This window comes from Schistocerca nitens, chromosome 6 (assembly GCF_023898315.1).
Source record: "Schistocerca nitens isolate TAMUIC-IGC-003100 chromosome 6, iqSchNite1.1, whole genome shotgun sequence".
Taxonomy (NCBI): domain Eukaryota; kingdom Metazoa; phylum Arthropoda; class Insecta; order Orthoptera; family Acrididae; genus Schistocerca; species Schistocerca nitens.
In genome coordinates this window covers 123,880,294-123,905,214 of record NC_064619.1, presented here as the reverse complement: position 1 = coordinate 123,905,214, position 24,921 = coordinate 123,880,294, and the positions used below count along the sequence as shown (strand labels likewise).

At 41.4% G+C, this 24,921-nt stretch overlaps 1 protein-coding gene across 1 annotated transcript in view; it reads right to left on the bottom strand.

Moving 5' to 3' along the window:
* LOC126263224 (piezo-type mechanosensitive ion channel component) overlaps positions 1–24,921 on the bottom strand; it is a 686,714-nt gene that overhangs the window by 34,650 nt on the left and 627,143 nt on the right. The window contains exon 42 of the mRNA XM_049960308.1: positions 10,442–10,816. Coding sequence (XP_049816265.1) covers positions 10,442–10,816 — 375 coding nt within the window. The remainder of the gene's footprint in view (positions 1–10,441; positions 10,817–24,921) is intronic.

Here is a 24,921-nt window from a genome sequence, read left to right as displayed (position 1 = left end):
TTGCAGATACAAAACTGAATATCACACATGCTCAATTGTAGGTACAGTAGGTGGCAGGCTCTGGTTCATTGGTAGGATACTGGTAAAATACAGATGGTTCACAACTAAGATTGCTTACAAAATACTTGTCCATATTATCTCAGAATATTCCTCAATATCAAATATAAAATAGTAGTAATAAGCAATACTGCACATATAGAAAGAAAGACGCGAAAATACTCACAATTTTATATGACTCATGGGAGTGTGTCATGGAAATCTTGAAAATCGTGCACTGGCACATGCTTGTAAGGGACACAAATTATACCTCAAAAGTATACTTACGAAGTTTCAAGAACCAGTAGTAAGTGAAGGATTTAGGAGTATACTACAGCCCCCCCCCCCCCCCCCCCCCCAAGTGTGGTCCCATTTGGACTGTGAAGACAAGATTAGAGTAATTATAGTATGCAAATAGGCATTTAAACAGTACACCTCCAACAAGAGCACATGTGAACCTTACCATGTGGTACAATGGTAAAAACCTTCTGCCATGCACTTCAGAGCAGCTTGAAAAGTACGCATGTAGAAGAATTCGGTACAGGAGAGGAAGTCATCGAACAAGTCAGAAGACTGATCACCACTAACCCCCCCACCCCCCCTCCCCCCCTCACACACACACGTAAGAGATTTGATGAAGGACTATGGCTTACCCTGCTTAGGGCTATATACCAAAAGAACTGAACTCCCTAAAATTAAATGAATGGAGTCTCTAAGAATGAAATTGATAAAAATCCGGCGACATGAAGTTATATCAGTGAAAATCATTCAGAAATGCTGAACTTACAATGTAATGTATATATTTCACAGTCTTGATTGCAGAATTTTTTAATGTCAATACTGCTACAATGATATCTTTTATTTTGTTGACAACCTAATTTTTAACTTGTTTGTTTTGTTGTGTATGACATCAGGGGTATTATATTTCAAAGGGGGCTTATTAATGACTTAATTTTATCATAGTTGACTACTTTTTTATATTCTTTAACTTACCTTTTTCTTCTAATGATTAGAAATATGTCTTTGTTAATAGTCTGCAAAGCTTATGACTGCCCTTGTTCCTGATGTCATGATGTTTGGGTTGTGTGCAACCATTCTAAAATTTAGCTATTTTACTCTGTATGACAGTTTTAATGACATATTCTGACTTGCTATTTTATGTCATCATTTTACTTAATTATTCTGTTTTATATAGGAGTACCTTGAAATACTTTTGGCTTCATGAGGTTGCAATGGTTTGCTTATATTATCTTAATTATTACGTTTATGTAGTTTTTACAATTTGTAAATTTGCCCTATGCCAGTCATGCACACTACCTGGGCACCTATTGCCACATTAAACACAGTATTTGCATATTGATCAGTCACAGTAGCAGTTGTGTGCACACCAAAGCGACACTGTGCTGCACGTGGCTCAAACTTTGTGTGCATGGCTCTATTTTGTACTACTATGGTGATGTAAGTTGGTGTGTTCAAGGTAACATACATTAGTCTGTGAAATTATTCCGCCACCTTCCTGTACCTTCTCGATGATACACCGGCAGTTTTCTTTTCTTTTGACTAGGTACACCACACATTTTGTGTGTTTTCATGACAAATGGATTACATATCCAGTTACTGTTGCATCCATTTTCCCTTTTATATGGCTATATGACGGATGGGTTTCATATCCAGCTATGACACTTTTACATGATTTTCAATTACTTTTTGTCCATTTTACTTGCATAGTCATGCAAGATAAGACCAAGCCCCTTCCTTCTTTTGTTACTAACTGATTGGTTTCTTGTTTTTACAAAGAATGTGATGATTCCCTAAGAGGATAAAACGTGTCATTGACATTAAATAATTTTGCACTAAGACTGTTTTTATTCTGAAATAATTTGATACTGGTTGCTGCAGCATCCTGCCACAATGGAATGGAATAATTTTTAATGAATATATGATGACTATGAATGATAGAATGGAACCCTTATACATTTCCCACTGTGTCTCACAAAGACTGATGTAGGGCTGTGCACCTCTTCGTTCATCTGCACCACCCTTATGGGTATACATACATCCAGTTTGAAACATGCAAATCAATCAATGAATTGTTGTTTCAAAAAATTATCACAGCTTAGGGGTGCACAGAGGCAGCCTCTGGGAAGATTGTTTAAATTACAACATGAAAAATCAGTACAATTAAGACTGGCCAACACTGCTTATTAGCAGTGGTTGACCCTTCCAACACTGATCACCACAGAAGTAGTAATATAATCTAAATAGTCCTTACCAAACGAAAGTGCTGGCAGGTCGATAGACACACAAACAAACACAAACATACACACAAAATTCTAGCTTTCGCAACCAACGGTTGCTTCGTCAGGAAAGGGGAGGAAAGGGAAAGACGAAAGGATGTGGGTTTTAAGGGAGAGGGTAAGGAGTCATTCCAATCCCGGGAGCGGAAAGACTTACCTTAGGGGGAAAAAAGGACGGGTATACACTCGCGCACACACACACATATCCATCAACACATATACAGACACAAGCAGACATATTCAAAGACGAAGAGCTTGGGCAGAGATTAGATATATTTTTCCCACGTGGAATGTTTCCCTCTATTATAATCTAAATAGTCCTGTTGACAACCACTTGTTATCTCAATAAATGTTGAGGGACAGCAAACTTGGCTATCACATCAACGTCAACGACTGAAAGAGCTAAGATCGAGATTCTTTCAATGCGTATGCCAGTATTTTAGGCAACTTTTAGATATGAGGCTTCCAGTGTCAACTTCACTTATAAAGAAGCCACAAACTTCAGCTACCAGGACATAAACTTCATCCTTGGTGAATAAAATTGTAAAAGTACACCTTGGGGAAACTGGAAACCTGTGAAGAGACTCATGATCTGCAACTAATCCATAACCTAAAGCTTCCAGCATTATTCAGTAGTGGCCAGTCAAAGAGAGGCTACAAGCTACAACACAGAAAACATTTTTGCACCATACAAAGCTGCTGGCAGTTGGTTGAAGGTGATGGTTAAGCCCCTCTACCCAGTGTAGGCTTGTGATCTGCAGAGCAAATGCCACGACAGAGCAAGAGGCGGTGCCTTACATGCAAAATTTAAATTTTCAGAAGGTCAACTGGGAAAAGTTCATTAGTGAACTCGATATAGAAGTTACCAAGATTCCACTGCAACCTGTGATGTATGAGACACTCATTAGATACATAAACAGTGTTTTAAGAAGGACCATCCCAAGACTTTGCAGAACAAGCTATATGAAATGGCTGACTGATGATAGCAAACAGCTGATATACTACTACAACAATATTTTTGAGACAACCCATTTGCTGGTGACACTATCCAGGCTGGTGAGGAGTTGTTGCAAAACATCCTATCACACTAAACAACTAAGGGGATCTCACTTGTACAGAATCTTGATGTAAAGTTAAATAGTATGTAGGCCAACAATATCCCAAAAAATCTTAGCAGTGACCCATCAAAATCTAGAAACTTCACCACAGTAACAGCACATCAAACTGCAGCTCAATTACTCACATATGGCAATACTAGAGGTTGGAGTACATGTGAATAATTGGAACAAATCCCAGGATGAGAGAACCATTATCTCTAATTGTCCTCCACCTTGAATGAACTGAGTCTGCCATCTCCACTTTGAAACAGAATAAAGCTCCGGATATCCATCACCTCTGAGTAGAACAGATGAAGAAGTTCGGTGGACCATCCTGCAACAGCTGCTTAAGCTGATAAATGAGTGCACAGCTAAGCTTTATATTCCATGTTCTACAGGAAAGGTTGAGAGATTGCACTGATTTAGGATGGTAAGGAGACAAATGGTCCTAAAAGCTTTTGTGCCATATCATTGTTGTGCCACTGTATCACAGTCTTCAAACCTCTCATTCTTAATGGAATTAACAGCATAATTGAAGGAAAGCTCGTTTTCAGTCTGGAAAATCGTGCTACAATCTGATATTGAACCTCTCACAACACATTGAGAATGGTTTAAACAGGGTAATATTACTGGAGTTGCCTTTGTCAACTTAACAGCTGCTTAAGACATTACCACCCATAGAAAATTCCTAAGAATATTTACAGTTCACCACTGATTACTAGCTAATACCCCTCATAAGAATTCTACTTTCTCCATGGTAAGGAGAACAAAGGGCACATAAAACACAACGGCTGACATCAATACAATTTGTTTGTTCCCATGCTGTTTAATATCTATGCTGTTAACACAGCTGTGGCTGGCCAAAGGAAGACATATGGAGAGGTGGAAGAAAAGTTGCCTACTTCATTAGGATGCTTTGTCTTTACTATGAGGTCAATCATCTAAAGCCAAATCCCAAAATGTGTGCACACTACACTTACGGAATAGAGAAGCTTGGCATGAACTGGAAAATGTGGCAAAGCAAATGATTCCAACATTGTCCAACACTGGTGTATCTGTATGTTTCTCTTGACAGTACTCTGCAAGTCAAGAAACACTGCCACAAAATCAGGCTGAAGGCCAGTGCAAAGAAAATATTTTGAGGAAGCTCACAGCCACCAGCTGGAGATATAGTTTTTATGTTCCGTGAACTTTTGCTCTTTCTCTGTGTGTGTCAGCTGCACAGTTCACTTCCCCTCTGTGGAGTGCATATACTCATAATAAGCAGGTTGACACCACAGTAAATTAGACTGTCCAAATCTTGCAAGGATGTTTTTAGTAAACTCCAGTTGACAAACTCTCCATGATAGCAGCAATAGTTCTACCCACCGTCACAAGGGCTATTGCTACCAACACAGGGAGGGCAAAACAGATCAATGATCCCCATCAGCCACTGCATGATCATCAAGCTTGTCGAATGAAATGTAGAAAGAGCTTCATCGTTTGGATAACAAGACTCTAATCACATCACCAGATGAAGACTAAACTGCTGCCAGATAACCCTGCAAAACAAGACAGATCCGCAGGAAATGAAATGGCCCTACCCATCATTCAATCATCTTAGGGAGGATGCTCCCACTGCAACAACAACAACATGCAAAAATGGGGCATTCTTCCAGATGATGGGACATGTTCCATGAGTGTGGAACAACCCAAGATCCAATCACTTGCTCATATGCTCTCTACTGGAACAATCTTGCGCAACACAGGACTTGACTGAGGCAAATAACGAAGTCACTAGAGTTGCTGTGTTCTGACAATACTGACCAGACACAGAAATGAATGACTGAATCACAGCTTAGAACTCTTCCACCTTCAAAATGGGCATACAGTGAAATGACTAAGAGCCAAATGATTCTGCACTTGTGTGCTGAGAGCCACTAAAGCACAGGAGACAAATGCAAACGAGAATCATAAATATCACATTCAATAAAGGAGGCATAATTCACAGATTTTTTTAGTAGTACGGTCAGTGATTGGTGCTTACTTGTAAGGTGTCCTCGAGCAGCTGTGACAGAATCCAGTGGTATAAAACTAAATGACTTATTGAGAAACTACCTTCTGATCTGGGAAAATACACCTATCCCTACAGCTTGAAGTACAGTTCAACATGAAAGGCAATTCCTCTATGACGTTACCCTCCTTAGTCTCCCGAATTTCAGAACATAATTCCTCCCTCTTGTCATGACTGACGTTACACTAAAAGGTGAAGGTTACCACATTAACAACTGTACACAGTGTGTGATACTCCAGTTGATGCAAGTTCCATCAGAATCATATCTAAACAGCTTCAGTGATAATACCTGTACAGTAATTATTGTATTATTATAATCCTAGAAATTAGCATACAGATGATATTAAGAAAACTTCTACAAATTCTAAAAAAAAAGTGTTTTCAACATAAATTTACCAGTCTGTTTTTCTTAGTGAGTTTCACATATGTACGGACTATCCAAATTACGGTTTTTCATTTCCCCAACAAATTTAACACATATTGAGAGATCATAACTTTGAGAAGTCAAGGGCTGATTTCCTGTCATATCCTTTCCTATCAGAGCTTGTGCCACATCCTTAATGGACTGTTCCTCAATGGGACATTAAACTCTCATCTTTCTTTCTTCTGGAACTAAAATTTTGTTTTTAAAACAAAAGCCACCCATTTCAGTACATATCAATAAAGCAGTCTACTGGATAGCAACACATAGAAAATGTACTTCCCTGGTTTTTGTGTTTTCACTGAGCACATCCTATGCTAATTTACATCTACGTCTATACTCTGCAAACTACCCTGATGTGCATGGCAAGGAGTATGTCCCATTTACCAGTTATTAGGGTTTCTTCCCATTCCACTCATATATGGAGTGCAGGAAGAATAACTTTCTGAATGCCTCTGTGTGGGTTCCACAGCCTTCAGCAATATTCTACAACCAGTTTCACGAATGATTTATAAGCAATCTCCTTTGTAGACTGAATGAAGTTCCCCAGTATTCTACCATTAAACTGAAACCTAGCACCTGCTTTACCCATAGCCGAGCATATGTGGTTGGTTGGTTGGTTTGTTTGGGGAAGGAGACCAGACAGCGAGGTCATCGGTCTCATCGGATTAGGGAAGGATGGGGAAGGAAGTCGGCCGTGCCCTTTGAAAGGAACCATCCCGGCATTTGCCTGGAACGATTTAGGGAAATCACGGAAAACCTAAATCAGGATGGCCGGACACGGGATTGAACCATCGTCCTCCCGAATGCGAGTCCAGTGTCTAACCACTGCGCCACCTCGCTCGGTGAGCATATGTGATCATTCCTTTCATATACCCACAAAGATTTACACCCAGGTATTTGTACAAGTTGGCCGATTCCAACGGCGACTCATTGATATTACAGTCACAGAATACTACATTTTTTTTGTTTTGTGAAGTCATAATTTTACATTTCTGAAAATTTAAAGCAAGTTGCCATAGTACTCCATTGTAGATAACTACATCACCTGCAAAAAGTCTGAGGTTACTAGTAATATTGTCTTCAAGGTCATTAATTACAACATGAACAGCAACAGAGACAACACACTTCCCTGGGGAACTCTCCAAGTTACTGCTACATCTGATGATGACTCTCCGCCCAAGATAACATGCTGTGTCCTCTCTACCAAAAAGTCTTCAACCCAGTCACAAATTTCACTTGACACCCTATATGATGGTACTTTTGACAATAAACATAGGTGTGATATTGAGTCAAATGCTTTTCCGAAATCAAGAAATACTGCACCCACTGGAGTACCTTGATCCAAAGCTTTCGGTATGTCAAGTGAGAAAAGTGCAAGTTAGGTTTCACGTGATCGATATTTTCAGAATCTGTGCAGAATGCTATTGAGGAGGTCATTCTGTTCAAGATACCTCATTATTTTTGAGCTCAGAATATATTCTAAGATTCTACAAAAAGACAGTGTCAAGGATACTGGACAGTAGTTTTGTGGATAACTTCTACTAGGTTTCTTGTAGATGGTTGTGACCTGTGCCTTTTTTCCAAGAACTGGACACAGATTTTTGTTCAAGATATCTGTGACAGATTATAGTCAGAAGAGGGGCTAACTCAGCCACAAATTCAGTATAGAATCTGACAGGGATTTCATTGCACCCTGGAGCTCTGTTCAATTTCAACAATTTCAGCTGTTTCTGAACATCACTGACACTAATACTTATTTCATTCATCTTTTCAGCAGTATGAGGATTAAATTGGAACAACACTCCTGGGTTTTCCTTTGAAAAGGAACTTTTGAAGACGGAGTTAAGCATTTCAGTTTTTGCTTTGCTACCTTCATTTTCAATTTCAGTTCCTGTCTCATTTGCTGAGGACTAGACACTAACTTTACATACATACAACTAGAGTTTCTTCGTTTTGTGAAAGACCATTCCACAATCTTCTGCAATTGTAGTTACTGAAGGCATCATGCACTGCTCTGATAGCCAAACAAGTTTAATTCAGAATCAATCTATATAGTGACTTCATTTTGTCTCTCCAGACTTTACTTACCCTTTCCTTTTTGCCATTTATTTAACAATAGTTTTGAATTTCCACAACCTGAAGTATGATTTTTATTTTACAAATGTTTTCAGTCAGAAACTCTCTTATTTCAAGCTACACTTTCTAACAATGGATCAAGTACTGATAAACACTTCTCACAGAGTTGAGATGCTAAATGGGTGACAGGCACAAAAACCAGATTAAAATTAGCACTCAGCTTTCAGACAATGTTGTTCTTTGCAACTAACAGACTAATGAGGGGGGGAGGGATAGAGGGAGGTGAGGGGGGGGGGGGAGAGGCACACAGACACACGACAAAGCCTGCGATTGCTGGGGGTGGGGAGTGATCCACACACACAAACAAACAAACTATACAGTGAAATACTACACAGATCATCCAGAACATTGTGACTACCGACCTATGTATCAATATAAGTCTGTCCAGGCGATAGCAGTGTCACCTAGCAAGGAATGACTGCTAGTCAGACACAGACACAGTGGATGTAGTATCAGTGAGCATGCTGTCCATGTGCAGAAAGAGGAAGGCACATGATCTATCTGAGTTTGACTGAAGGCAGACTGTAATGGTCCGGAGGCTCGGCATGATCATTTGGAAAACTGCACAACTTGTCAGGTGTTCGAGAAGTGCTGAGTTGAGTGTCTTCAACACATGGTGAAACCTAGGTGGATGGAGTACAAGAGTGTCTGAGCACCAGATGCACCAAACACTACTAACGATGGGCCTCCGCAGCCAACAATCCATGAGTGTGCCAATGTTAACATCATGACACCAGCAACTATGACTGAAATGGCCACATGACCATCAGCACTAGATGTTGGCACAGTGGCACAGCATTGCACGATCTGATGAATCTCGATATCTTCTTCATCATGCTGATCGGAGGTCGCGAAATCATCATCTTCCAGGGGAACAGCTCCTCGACATCTGTACTGTGGGATGGAGGCAAGCTAGCAGCGGCTCTGGGCGACATTCATGTGGACATCCATGGGTCCAGTGGAGCTTGTTCAATGCACCACAATGGCCAAGGAGTATCATACAGTGGTTGCAAACCATGTACACCCCTTCATGACGATCATGTTTCCTGATGGCAGTGGCATTTTTCATCAAGATAATGCAGCATGTCACAAGGCCAGGAGTGTGATCAGTTGGTTCGAGGAACACGGTAGTGAGTTCCAGTTGTTGTGCTGGCCAACCCCCAGTTCGCCAGATCCTAACCTGACTAAATACATATGGTATGTGACTGAATTGGCCCCCTCCCTGAAATTTATGGAAATTACATGACATGTGAGTGCAGATGTAGTGCCAACTCCCTCTAGCAACTTATCCAGATATCACTGCTTCCATACCACAATGTATCAACACTGTTATGGATGCCAAAGGTGGCCACACCAGCTATTAGGTAGTTGGTCATAATGTTGTGCCTGATCAGAGCATATAAAATCCTGGAATCTGATTGCACATAATGTAAAAATAAACTCATTCAAACATTACACATTACAGTATGCATCCTCTTTTGCCATTTTTGCAGTTTATCCAATTGAAGTATACAATTATGTTCAGATCATTTAACAATAACTACTAATTTAAAATTTCCATGTATATGTGTGTAATTCTTTGGTTATTTGTTTTTAATGAGGGCGCATTACCTGCTGTGTCTTCATTTACATCTCTTTCTTGATTCTACTTATCATGTCCCTTTTTGTAATTTATTTCAGTAGTTTCAATGTGTTCTTCATGTAGTACATAAAACTTGTTCTCTTTTCATTGGTGAATAACAGGCAAACAATATTAATAACTCAGAACTGCTGAAAAAAGATTGGAAGGGATAGCAGTTCTCCAGAGTAATAACTGTAAAGTAACTATCATGAGAATTTTTATTCAGTGTTCCTCAGGTGAATAACATTGTATTATCACTTCCAGTGGTACAGTAGTTTGATTTCAGGGATTAATGTGTGCCAAGTCAGTGTTTTGATAACTTGGGAAGAAGCCGAACCACAGAACAAGTGAGGCAGTCCATTCACAGGTGACAGTGACAGGCTGTCAGTTATCCTGCTGTGAAACAGTGGAGAGGCAAAGAGGTTCTGCTGCATTTCACCAGCCACTTTACAGGGCTTGCAACTATTACACGCCCAATTGTTTATCAGTATGGTCAAACATTTCAAATGAACCTGAAGACTTAACAAGCAATTAATATTAACTATTTCCCCATTACTGAATAAATCTCGAGCAATCATCAAAGAAACAATGAGCAATGCCAGTGAAAGGCAAACTATGTGGCTTTAGTCCCACTCCAGGCCACAGTTTTAATTTGACAAGAAACCTCATATTTTAATGCTCATCTGCAATTTAAGATACATTCTGAAATGTTTAGAATTAAGAATCACAAATCATGCAAAGTATTAAGTTAATTAGACCACACTGGCTCATACGTACCTGTGGATAGTAGAGTTTCCAGCAGACATTTTAAAAATTGGCTGATATGCTCCAATTCTAACCTCCAAGGTAAATTCATATGGAACACTAGGTTCTCCCACTGTATTACCTAGCGCGAAGAACACTAGTGGGAACCATATAATAGCTATTATAAGAAATAGAAATCCTCCACCCATCAGGTATTTTGTAGTAGGAGACTTCTTTTGTCCTCTTGGCTGTGGATACTCTGATTCCATTCTTCTCCCACATTTCAGTTCAAATATATTTGCAAATATGTCTTCCATTTTGAGCCAGTCAAACAGTGTCATCGAAGTGTCAGTCCATACCCAATCCATGAGAGCTCTTAGCTCAAAAAGAAATGGTGTAACCATAAACCTGCAAATTAGAAATATAATATACATGAACAAAGAAATGGAAGAAAATTAGTGGTGTGAATGAATCCAACAAAAAGGAATACCATTATTCTGGCAACAGACAACTCGAAAAAAGAGAGGAAATTAGAACTGACTGGATTCAGAAAAGCAGAGACGAGAATTATATGACAACAGGACAGCCTTGGTGAGCTGTTGGCACATGGACTGTGCTGTTGAGCATCAACGTTGAGCATGCCAAGTTCAACGTGCTGCTGAATGCCCAGAAACGATGCAACTTGTGCACAGGGTATGTGGGCCCCAACATGGTATACGCTATTGCAACACACTCCAGTGGCTTTTGTGGGATGTTTCCAGTTCGTAAATTACACTGTTTACTTGACAGGCACACATAAAATAGCCATGTTAGCTCTATTAAAATGCACATTTCCTCCATTGTTCAGAAGCTAGTCATGTTATTCTACATGTAACATACACAAATAAAAACTTCAATATCCATGTAAATGTTTTAAGACAAAAGGAAATTACTGCGTCCAATCAACAAGGACACATACTTATAAAAGTTCCATTACAAACAGTTCAATACAAATTTGCAATAGTTCTACACATAAAATAAACATTATTTCATCATTCCCACATTTTAGTAAAATCCCAAGGTTATTCTTATTTGATCACTGTTCCTATCTAGTAGCAGACTATGAGCTATGAAACTTATGAGCAAAATATCTTTATACATGTAGTGCAAGCTTTCCTGCAGATTAAGCCAATTTAACAAACTCACCCCGCAACAAAAGGTGAACTTATATTTACATAACATCAAATATTATAGTACATACTTACATTAAACTAATAATAAAGCATTAGAACCTACTAAAAACATGAGTGCTAGGAAAAAATGTAGATGTGGTGAGATGCGAACCATCGCCATATCATGAACCTCATAGTGAATCGTTGACGCTACTGACTACGCTAAACTGACGACAAACCATTGATGGCCAGCCCTAGCATGTTGATACGTGCTAAACGCTTTAATCATAGCTATGTTAGTAACTGAAACTGAATTATAACAAACTGTACCAAGAACAATACGTTTTTGGTAGATCCTCAGTGTGGCGTTGCCTTAAAATGGCATACTCTGATAATACACAAGTTACAATAATTCTTTTGCCATTAATATGATGTTTTTCATTATTTTACTTTAATGAATCACACAGCTAACAATGGGTTTTAGAGTGATTCACAATTTGCTGGTGCTCAGAAATGGCATATATATATGTATATGCTTGAACTGAATGTTAATATGACACCTCACAACTCTGTGCTGAAGGGAGACGGTGTGCATGTGACATAGGTGGCATTGTGCCACCTCATTGGTCAATGCTCAGACGCACGTTCAGAATATCTGACATGCTAGATATTTCTCTGCATGTTTGGAAAGACTCCCCAACGTGCTATTCCATGCTATGACGTCAGAAATTCGGCACGCTCAATGCTCAACGTTCGGATGCACGGTCCGTGAGTGCAAACTCAAACTCATTATCATTTACTGTGGCTATGATATTTATGAAAATAATTATTCATATATCACTATCTGCTAAAATCAGAACTTGTTCTAGCTCTCACTTGTTAGTACAGAGTGCATGGACCCACACAAAAAATAAATGCCCCCCCCCCCCCCCCCCACACACACACACACTAAAATAAAGGATGGCCAATTACAGTTGGAACCAGCCTCTGAAACATTCTATGCATTTTTGTCATTCCACTGGTCAATAAAAAAGTGAGAGTAACCATAAGAAATAGACAAAATTACAAGTGTAGACAGGAAAAACTGGAACATATATGTGGGTGATGATGACCTCTCACATTTTATGATAATCATACACTCTGTGGATCAAAAGACAGACATTTTGAAGCAGCTGTTGATACCATTGATTTTTGTTTCGGCTAACAAACAAGTGATTTTGTACCTGATAATATCTTTTTTTTATGTTGTTAGACAGTTCAGTTGATAGATTAATTTATCAACACAACAAGTACCATATGTCCCATTATGAAAAAGAGCCTTCAATGTTGTTGAATCAATATAGTTATTCATTAACAAAGGCAGCTATTACAGGTTACATATGTAAAGTACACTACCAACAAATTGTGACTAATAGTAATCTACAAACACTGATAATAATGGGAAATTAATAAATATATTACTTTATAAACCACAAAGAATTTGCAACTGAGTTGGTCCTGCTCATTCTCATAATATATATAAGATCACACCCATCTGCAAGAAGAGTAACAGGAGTGACACACAAAACTACCAGTAAATATCATTGAACATATTATGGGCTCAGACATAATGAATTACCTTGAACAGTTTGACTTCCTTCATGACAACCAGCATTAATTTCAAAAATGTCCATCTTATGAAACGAAACTAGTGCTTTTCTCTTATGATGTCCTTACAGCCATGGATCAAGACAATCAGTTGGATTTAGTATTTCTTGACTTTCAAGCAACATTTGAACACACAAACATTTACATTTATATTGGGTATCCAATAAAATAGGTGACCAAACTGAGGATTTATTTGGCAGGGAGAATGCATTACGTCATCCTCAATGGAGAGGCATCGACAGAACTAGAAGTCACTTTAGGTATGTTGCATGAAAATGTATTGGGACCCTTGCAATTCATGTTGTATGTAAATGATCTTGCATGCAATATTAATAGTAGCCTCTGACTTTTTCACAGGATGCACTTACTTATATAATGAAGCACTATTCGAAAAAAGGTGGTACAAATATCCAAGCAAATTTTGATCAGATTTTAAAGTCGTGCTATAGAACCAAAGTGAATTTTCACTCTGCAGTGGAGTATGTACTGCTTCGGAACATCCTGGCAGATTAAAACTTTGTGTCAGACTGGGACTCAAACCCAGGACTTTTGCCTTTCATGGATTATTGCTCTACCAAGTGAACGACCCTAGCATGACTCACAATCCATACTCATATCTTTACTTGTGCCAGTACTTTATCTCCTACTTTCCAAACTTTACAAAAGTTCTCCTGCAAAACTTGTAGGAATATCACTAACGGAAGGGAGGATATTGTGGAGACATGGCTTAGCCCCAGCCTAAGTAAGGCTGTTCCAATGAGTGCCTTATGGGCACGACAGCTCATGGCCTCAGCTCAGAGATGCGGCAGTGAGGGGAGATGATGTTACGCATGCTAGTACTCTGTTGGTACAAGTAACAGATGCACCCATGCCTGTTCAGTTCTTTCACATGTGCAGCAACAATAATGTCTAGTCATGGAAGCCCACAGTCTACTTCACTAGAAGAAACATCTCTCTTTAGTTACAATACCAGAGAAGGACCAGAGAAGGAGAGTAGCTACTCACCATATAGCGGAAATGCTGAGTCGCAATAGGCACAACAAAAAGATACACACAATTATAGCTTTCGGCCATTAAGGCCTTTTTCACACACACACACACACACACACACACACACACACAAGCGCACGCGCAAACACAAACGCAACTTGCACACACGTCTGCAGTCTCAGAGAACTGAGGTTTCAGTTCTCTGAGACTGCAGACGTGTGTGCAAGTTGCATTTGTGTGTGTGTGTGTGTGTGTGTGTGTGTGTGTGTGTGTGTGTGAAAAAGGCCTTAATGGCCGAAAGCTATAATTGTGTGTATCTTTTTGTTGTGCCTATCGCGACTCAGCATCTCCGCTATATGGTGAGTAGCAACTTTCCTTCTCTTGTATTGCTACATTCCACCCTGGATTTTCCATTGTTTGATCTCTCTTTAGTTACATAGATGGATGTCCACAGTATGTGGTGTGTCACAAAATGCTTGTTTCTGTTTAGAAATACAATTTACAGTGTTGTTACAATTACTTTCATGCAACACATTAAGATCAAATAGAAGAGAAAGCTTGCAAGGAAGTTGTTTCCAATTTGAAGCTCAATGTAAAGGAAAATGTAAGTTAAAAATATTGTAATTGACAATTGTAAAATAACTTCTTGTACTATTGTAATATGTTTATTTATTTCAGCTGGGTACTATTGTAATATGTTTATTTATTTCAGCTGAATGCTTCTGAAGAAATCCTGCATAAAGCTGTAACTCAAGCAAGTTACAAAGTAGCTCACATTATAGCATTGGCTGCTAAACCAGTAGCAGTAGCAGAATGCACAGTCCCAAGGGTATTAGCAACATTTGAAGGCATTTGTCTCTCAAAGCAAATGGTGTTCCATCAAATCCTGGATATGAGAGCTGATATGGAGGCATAACTCAGGAATAATGCCCAGAGTTTTACAATTTTTTCTTTCACACTATGAGATGAGAGCACAGGTATATCCAATTGTGCTCAAGTTGTTATGTTAGTATGTAGTGTGCATATCCAACTGCAAGTTGCAGTGGAGCTGCTAAATATGGTACCACTGGATTGTATGAGAAGAATGTATTTTTGAAGTAATATGTGAGTCCATGGACTTCAATGAACTTGTCGTGCAAAAATCTACATTCTGTGGCCACAGACAGTTCGCTAAAAATGGTTGGACGTCAGCAAGGTTTTTGCTATCACTTACAAAATAAACTGAAGAGTGACTATGGAAAGGACATCTGTGGTATACACTGTTTCATTCATCAGGAGGTACTGTGTGCTGAAACTGTGGAATGTTGTCATGTAGTGGACATTGTGGTGAAGTGTGTCAATGTTGTACAAAGGCACAGCATCAACCACCACCAGTTCAAGAGGTTTCTTCAAGATACTGAAGCTGAGTACGGAGATATACAATACCTTATCACTGCAGTGTGCAGTGGATCAGCAAAAGTAAGATTCATGATGACTTTTTGCAATTTGTGAGGAAATTACTTTGCTTCTAGACATACGAGGTGAAGTAATTCCTTGCCTCATGGAATCCAAATTGATATCAGATCTTTTTTTTCTTGCTGATATGAGTTGCAACCCAAACTCTCAAAAATTTCATCAAAAAACTACACTTAAGTCCTAATATCCCCTGTCACCTTTAAAGTAATCACCTTGGACATGTATGCAGTAGTCCCAGAGTTGGTCCCATTTTTGAAAGGACACCTGGAAATATGCAGGGTGGATCTACTGTGATCGCACTTGGATGTTTTCAACTGAGTCATCACTTCGCCCTTTCAATACAATTTTCATCTTCATGAACGGGAAGAAGTCACATTGGGTTAGGTCTGATGAGTAGGAAGGGTGGGGGACCATTGCCATGTTGTTTGTGGTCAGGTATCCCTTCACAACGAGTGAGCTGTGCACGGGTGCATTGTCATGGTGTACCAACCAGTCTTTCCTCCACAACACTGGCCATTTACGGAGAACATTTTCCCTCAGTCACTTCAAAATTTTAAAGTAAAACTGCCCGTTGATAGTCTGATCAGAAATGACTTCATGTTTCTGTGAACTTGTTGAGCTTTTTTTGGCCTTCGAGAAGGCAGTATTTTCCATTATGATGACTGCTGCTTTGTTTCAGGGTCCTAACTGCAGACCCAAGATTCATCACCTTTTATGACTCTGGATAAGAATTTTGGACACTTTCGAACTTTTTGTTACTGCTGAGTGCATGTCTGAATCCTGAGGTTTTGCTGGTCGATGCTGAGAAGGCGAGAAACAAACTTTCCTGCGATTTTTCTCGTGTACAGTTCATTGGTTAGAATCCATTGACACCTACTGTATGACAGCCCAAGTCTGCTACAAACATTGTGAATTGTATGACAGCCCAAGTCTGCTACAAACATTGTTAATTGTATGACAGCCCAAGTCTGCTACAAACATTGTGAATTGTCTGCCTTTGGTCTTTGTGAATCACATCACACACTTTCATAATCATTTCCATTGTTGTGTACATTGATAATCGACAAGAATGTTTATACCCTTCCACAGATTCTTGGCTTGCTTGAACCATTCAGATATTCTTGTTTGACTCTGGTGGGTTTCAGCTGGGGCTAAACTGCAAGAGTTTGTTCTAGGAAAAACCACTGTAATAAGAGCAGTGATAATTCATTGGGCTGCAGTATAGTGGAGGAGAAGGTGGCTGCTAAGGAGCTATGTAAGGTGCAGAGACTTGCCTTCTTAGCCATAACAGACAGAATTAGCAGCACACCCACTGCTGGGATGAAATCCATGCTGCTCATACATTCATGCTACAATGGAGGCAGCAGTAGAGGCATACTGGCTAAAAAATGGAAATAATTGGACATCTTTAGGATATCCTGAATCCCATACCAATAAATGGAATACAATAAATATAGGAATGGTCAGGGAAATGCTGGCTGACTATTTAATAACTTTCAGCTGCTTCAATAAATCTTTTAGTGTAAGAAGTGGAAGTAGGGAGCACTGGAAGAATGAAACATGACATCATGCAGGGGAGACAGTCTGGCTTACCAACAGGTCAAAAACAGATGAAGGTGCTGTGACCAGTATTTATGGTGTACAGCTAGACTAGAGACAGCAATCTATCTGCTGGACACAGTATTCCAGGAAGAAATATCCACTCAGGATATTTGTGGAGGAGAATTTGTGTAGGCACTACAAAGATAATAACAGCTAGACACTGTATATTCACAAGCCAAGCAGTTCTGAAATCTCTATCAGACTCTGCAACAAGGTCAAAGACTGCTGCAAAATGCCACAAAGACCTTGTCAGACTGGAGGGGGGGGGGGGGGGGGGGGACGACGACCAACAGAGTAAACTTGCTGTGGGTCTTGGTCACCCAGGAATCAGCTGCAATGAACAAGCTGATAGACCGGCCAGGACAGGTGTGACAGTTCCATTATTTGATTGGATCCTGCCCTAATCATCACTAAGGTGATAGTTAAATAAAAACTATGAAGCTGAATCAGAAGGCAGCACATAGAGTATTAGACTATGATCCAGAAACAAAACCAATAGAAGCTAATGTTACCAAAGTCATGTTTTAAGAGACATTCTGTAATACTTGGCTTGAAGAGACAGACTAAACACGTGGCAGGACTAATGACAGGTCATGGGGACTTTAAGAACACCTACACACGATGGCTATAGAGAAAGAAGCCCTAAAGTGTAGGTTGTGTGGTGAGGGGTGATGGAAGTGCCCCACAGTTAATATCCCAGTGTGAAATGTTACAGATCAAAAGACACAATATGTTCAGGTAATCAATTCATGAGGAAATCATGCTAATAAAGAACTAGTAAAGGGCCTTCTACTATGTTTTAAGGGTACTAGAATCACAGAGAGTGAACCCACACAATAAAACCTGTCTCAGTGCAGGCAGTAGTGAGCTGTTTCCTTGATAAAATCAAATCAATCCGAGGAAACTTATATTGATAAGTATTGTGAGTTATTGTGAAGAGAGAATTTTATTGCTATTATTGGGGATTTCATTGTTGCATGTATACATAATGGTAATAAATTCAACATTTACAAGTAAAATTTGGAAGAGAGTCCGCATCATTTATGGTGGCACACTTTACTTCGACCAGCCCAAAAAAGAAACAGCTAAATTCATACATCTAGTAATGGACTAATTTTTGTGAAAGATTAGAATTGTTAACTTTAAATGGAGCTTGTATGGCATCAACTTATTAGAAGTATTAGCTTGTATTTCAAGAATGAAATTAAAATAGTGAACTTAGTAACTCCTCTTATTTCAAATCTCTCAGTAATACTGTACAGGACAGTATTCTGTTCGGGCATTTCAACCTTGATTGTGTGTGTTTATGAGGGTGTTGGTCTTATAATGTAGGCATCATTTAGGAAGGGATTGTTCCAAATTCCACTACTAAGGGAGTGAAGTAAGAGATGATGATATTTAGTTTCTCAGTCAGAAATAAAGAAATATATGTTTACACATTTTTGAAAATTTAACTCCTATGGGGGAAATACGCATGTGAGAGTATTTTGAAAATAAATTATAATTAAGAACTACTAATGCATTTTTAAACCCACATCTATGAAAATTCGTATCTGGCTTCTTGCTTACAAATAAAAAATTGTGTGTTTCACTGTTTTTGGAAATTCAACCACCCAGGGGGTATGGCTGCGAGAAAGGGAACGAGAGTTTTTACAGATGTATTTCATTATGCAAGCATTTTTGAAGCTAAATCTACGAATATCTGTATTTGGCTTGAAACTTCCTGGCAGATTAAAATTGTGTACAAGACCAAGACTCTAACTCGGGACTTTTGCCTTTCGCAGGCAAGTGCTCTACCATTGTGAGGAAGGGTCGTAAGTCATGCTTGAGTAGCTCAGATGGCAGAGCACTTGCTTGCGAAACACAAAGGTCCTGAGTTCAAGTCTCGGTCCAGCACACAGTTTTAATCTGCCAGGAAGTTTCATATCAGCACAGACTCTGCTGCAGAGTGAAAATCTCATTCTGGAAACATCCCCAAGGCTGTTGCGAAGCCATGTCTCCACAATATCCTTTCTTCCATGAGTGCTATTCTGCAAGTTTCATAGAAGGGCTTCTGTAAAGTTTGGGAGGTAGGAGACAAGGTCGGGCAAAACTGAAGCTGTGAGGACGCGTTGTGAGTCGTGCTTGGGTAGCTCAGGTGGTAAAGCACTTGCCCACAAAAGGCAAAGGTCCCCCAGAGTAGTTTTAATCTGCCAGGGACTTTCATATCAGTGCACACTCCTCTGAAGAGTGAAAATCTCACTCTGTATTTGGCTTACCTGTACAAATAAAAAATGCATATTTCACCGTTTTTGGAGATATTTCCAATTTTGTTTTACGAAAATATTTCTTTGTGAAAGTGTTTTTAAAACTGCATCTATGAAAATTGGGTTTTGGCTTCTTGATTAGATATGAAAAATTATGTGTTTCACTGATTCTGGAAAATTGAGCCCTAAGGGGTGAAATATTAAGGCAATTTTGAAGCTAGATCTAAAAAAATTGGAATCTGGTCTCAGTCAGAAATAATAAAATACATATTTATATATCTAAAAACAAAGATGATGTGACTTACCAAACGAAAGCGCTGGCACGCCGATAGACACACAAACAAACACAAACATACACACAAAATTCAAGCTTTCGCAACAAACTGTTGCCTCATCAGGAAAGAGGGAAGGAGAGGTAAAGACGAAAGGATGTGGGTTTTAAGGGAGAGGGTAAGGACTCATTCCAATCCCGGGAGCGGAAAGACTTACCTTAGGGGGAAAAAAGGATGGGTATACACTCGCACACACACACACATATCCATCCACACATATACAGACACAAGCAGACATATTTAAAGACAAAGAGTTTGGGCAGAGGTGTCAGTCGAGGCAGAAGTGCAGAGGCAAGGATGTTGAATGACAGGTGAGGTATGAGTGGCGGCAACTTGAAATTAGCGGAGATTGAGGCCTGGTGGATAACGGGAAGAGAGGATATATTGAAGAGCAAGTTCCCATCTCCGGAGTTCGGATAGGTTGGTGTTAGTGGGAAGTATCCAGATAACCCGGACGGTGTAACACTGCGACAAAATGTGCTGGCCGTGCACCAAGGCATGTTTAGCCACAGGGTGATCCTCATTACCAACAAACACTGTCTGCCTGTGTCCATTCATGCGAATGGACAGTTTGTTGCTGGTCATTCCCACATAGAATGCATCACAGTGTAGGTAGGTCAGTTGGTAGATCACGTGGGTGCTTTCACACGTGGCTCTGCCTTTGATCGTGTACACCTTCCGGGTTACAGGACTGGAGTAGGTGGTGGTGGGAGGGTGCATGGGACAGGTTTTACACTGGGGGCGGTTACAAGGGTAGGAGCCAGAGCATAGGGAATGTGGTTTGGGGATTTCATAGGGATGAACTAAGAGGTTACGAAGGTTAGGTGGAGGGCGGAAAGACACTCTTGGTGGAGTGGGGAGGATTTCATGAAGGATGGATCTCATTTCAGGGCAGGATTTGAGGAAGTCGTATCCCTGCTGGAGAGCCACATTCAGAGTCTGGTCCAGTCCCGGAAAGTATCCTGTCACAAGTGGGGCACTTTTGTGGTTCTTCTGTGGGAGGTTCTGGGTTTGAGGCGATAAGGAAGTGGCTCTGGTTATTTGCTTCTGTACCATGTCGGGAGGGTAGTTACGGAATGCGAAAGCTGTTGTCAGGTTGTTGGTGTAATGCTTCAGGGATTCCGGACTGGAGCAGATTCGTTTGCCACGAAGACCTAGGCTGTAGGGAAGGGACCGTTTGATGTGGAATGGGTGGCAGCTGTCATAATGGAGGTACTGTTGCTTGTTGGTGGGTTTGATGTGGACGGACGTGTGAAGCTGGCCATTGGACAGGTGGAGGTCAACATCAAGGAAAGTCGCATGGGATTTGGAGTAGGACCAGGTGAATCTGATGGAACCAAAGGAGTTGAGGTTGGAGAGGACATTCTGGAGTTCTTCTTCACTGTGAGTCCAGATCATGAAGATGTCATCAATAAATCTGTACCAAACTTTGGGTTGGCAGGCCTGGGTAACCAAGAAGGCTTCCTCTAAGCGACCCATGAATAGGTTGGCGTACGAGGGGGCCATCCTGGTACCCATGGCTGTTCCATTTAATTGTTGGTATGTCTGGCCTTCAAAAGTGAAGAAGTTGTGGGTCAGAATGAAGCTGGCTAAGGTAATGAGGAAAGAGGTTTTAGGTGGGGTGGCAGGTGAGTGGTGTGAAAGGAAGTGCTCCATCGCAGCGAGGCCCTGGACGTGCGGGATATTTGTGTATAAGGAAGTGGCATCAATGGTTACAAGGATGGTTTCCGGGGGTAACGGATTGGGTAAGGATTCCAGGCGTTCGAGGAAGTGGTTGGTGTCTTTGATGAAGGATGGGAGACTGCATGTAATGGGTTGAAGGTGTTGATCTACGTAGGTGGAGATACGATCGGTGGGGGCTTGGTAACCAGCTACAATGGGGCGGCCGGCATGATTGGGTTTGTGAATTTTAGGAAGAAGGTAGAAGGTAGGGGTGCGGGGTGTCGGTGGGGTCAGGAGGTTGATGGAGTCAGGTGAAAGGTTTTGTAGGGGGCCTAAGGTTCTGAGGATTCCTTGAAGCTCTGCCTGGACATCAGGAATGGGATTACCTTGGCAAACTTTGTATGTGGTGTTGTCTGAAAGCTGACGCAGTCCCTCAGCCACATACTCCCGACGATCAAGTACCACGGTCGTGGAACCCTTGTCCGCTGGAAGGATGACGATGGACCAGTCAGCCTTCAGATCATGGATAGCCTGGGCTTCAGCAGTGGTGATGTTGGGAGTAGGATTAAGATTTTTTTACGAAGGATTGAGAGGCAAGGCTGGAAGTCAGAAATTCCTGGAAGGTTTTGCGAGGGTGATTTTGAGGAAGAGGAGGTGGGTCCCGTTGTGACAGAGGACGGAACTGTTCCAGGCAAGGTTCAATTTGGATAGTGTCTTGGGGAGTTGGATCATTAGAAGTAGGATTAGGATCATTTTTCTTCGTGGCAAAGTGATACTTCCAGCAGAGAGTACGAGTGTAGGACAGTAAATCTTTGACGAGGGCCGTTTGGTTGAATCTGGGAGTGGGGCTGAAGGTGAGGCCTTTGGATAGGACAGAGGTTTCGGATTGGGAGAGAGGTTTGGAGGAAAGGTTAACTACTGAATTAGGGTGTTGTGGTTCCAGGTTTTGTTGATTGGAATTTTGAGGTTTTGGAGGGAGTGGAGCTGGAAGTGGGAGGTTGAGTAGATGGGAGAGACTGGGTTTGTGTGCAATGAGAGGAGGTTGAGGTTTGCTGGAAAGGTTGTGAAGGGTGAGTGAGTTGCCTTTCCGGAGGTGGGAAACCAGGAGATTGGATAGTTTTTGAGGTGAAGGGTGGCATGTTGTTCTAATTTGCGGTTGGCCTGTAGGAGGATGCTCTGAACAGCCGGTGTGGAAGTGGGAGAGGAAAGATTGAGGACTTTTATTAAGGATAGGAGTTGATCCTTTTTAAAAAACCTTAATCCTACTCCCAACATCACCACTGCTGAAACCCAGGCTATCCGTGATCTGAAGGCTGACCGGTCCATCGTCATCCTTCCGGCGGACAAGGGTTCCACGACCGTGGTACTTGATCGTCGGGAGTATGTGGCTGAGGGACTGCGTCAGCTTTCAGACAACACCACATACAAAGTTTGCCAAGGTAATCCCATTCCTGATGTCCAGGCAGAGCTTCAAGGAATCCTCAGAACCTTAGGCCCCCTACAAAACCTTTCACCTGACTCCATCAACCTCCTGACATACAAAGTTTGCCAAGGTAATCCCATTCCTGATGTCCAGGCAGAGCTTCAAGGAATCCTCAGAACCTTAGGCCCCCTACAAAACCTTTCACCTGACTCCATCAACCTCCTGACCCCACCGACACCCCGCACCCCTACCTTCTACCTTCTTCCTAAAGTTCACAAACCCAATCATCCCGGCCACCCCATTGTAGCTGGTTACCAAGCCCCCACCGATCATATCTCCGCCTACGTAGATCAACACCTTCAACCCATTACATGCAGTCTCCCATCCTTCATCAAAGACACCAACCACTTCCTCGAACACCTGGAATCCTTACCCAATCCGTTACCCCCGGAAACCATCCTTGTAACCATTGATGCCACTTCCTTATACACAAATATCCCGCACGTCCAGGGCCTCGCTGCGATGGAGCACTTCCTTTCACGCCGATCACCTGCCACCCTACCTAAAACCTCTTTCCTCATTACCTTGGCCAGCTTCATCCTGACCCACAACTTCTTCACTTTTGAAGGCCAGACATACCAACAATTAAATGGAACAGCCATGGGTACCAGGATGGCCCCCTCATACGCCAACCTATTCATGGGTCGCTTAGAGGAAGCCTTCTTGGTTACCCAAGCCTGCCAACCCAAAGTTTGGTACAGATTTATTGATGACATCTTCATGATCTGGACTCACAGTGAAGAAGAACTCTAGAATTTCCTCTCCAACCTCAACTCCTTTGGTTCCATCAGATTCACCTGGACCTACTCCAAATCCCATGCCACTCTCCTTGATGTTAACCTCCACCTGTCCAATGGCCAGCTTCACACGTCCGTCCACATCAAACCCATCAACAAACAACAGTACCTCCATTATGACAGCTGCCATCCATTCCACATCAAACAGTCCCTTCCCTACAGCCTAGGTCTTCGTGGCAAACGAATCTGCTCCAGTCCGGAATCCATGAAGCATTACACCAACAACCTGACAACAGCTTTCGCATCCCGCAACTACCCTCCCGACATGGTACAGAAGCAAATAACCAGAGCCACTTCCTCATCCTCTCAAACCCAGAACCTCCCACAGAAGAACCACAAAAGTGCCCCACTTGTGACAGGATACTTTCCGGGACTGGATCAGATTCTGAATGTGGCTCTCCAGCAGGGATACGACTTCCTCAAATCCTGCCCTGAAATGAGATCCATCCTTCATGAAATCCTCCCCACTCCACCAAGAGTGTCTTTCCGCCCTCCACCTAACCTTCGTAACCTCTTAGTTCACCCCTATGAAATCCCCAAACCACCTTCCCTACCCTCTGGCTCCTACCCTTGTAACTGCCCCCGGTGTAAAACCTGTCCCATGCACCCTCCCACCACCACCTACTCCAGTCCTGTAACCCGGAAGGTGTACACGATCAAAGGCAGAGCCACGTGTGAAAGCACCCACGTGATCTACCAACTGACCTGCCTACACTGTGATGCATTCTATGTGGGAATGACCAGCAACAAACTGTCCATTCGCATGAATGGACACAGGCAGACAGTGTTTGTTGGTAATGAGGATCACTCTGTGGCTAAACATGCCTTGGTGCACGGCCAGCACATTTTGGCGCAGTGTTACACCGTCCGGGTTATCTGGGTACTTCCCACTAACACCAACCTATCCGAACTCCGGAGATGGGAACTTGCTCTTCAATATATCCTCTCTTCCCGTTATCCACCAGGCCTCAATCTCCGCTAATTTCAAGTTGCCGCCACTCATACCTCACCTGTCATTCAACAACATTCTTGCCTCTGCACTTCTGCCTCGACTGACATCTCTGCCCAAACTCTTTGTCTTTAAATATGTCTGCTTGTGTCTGTATATGTGTGGATGGATATGTGTGTGTGTGTGTGTGTGTGTGTGT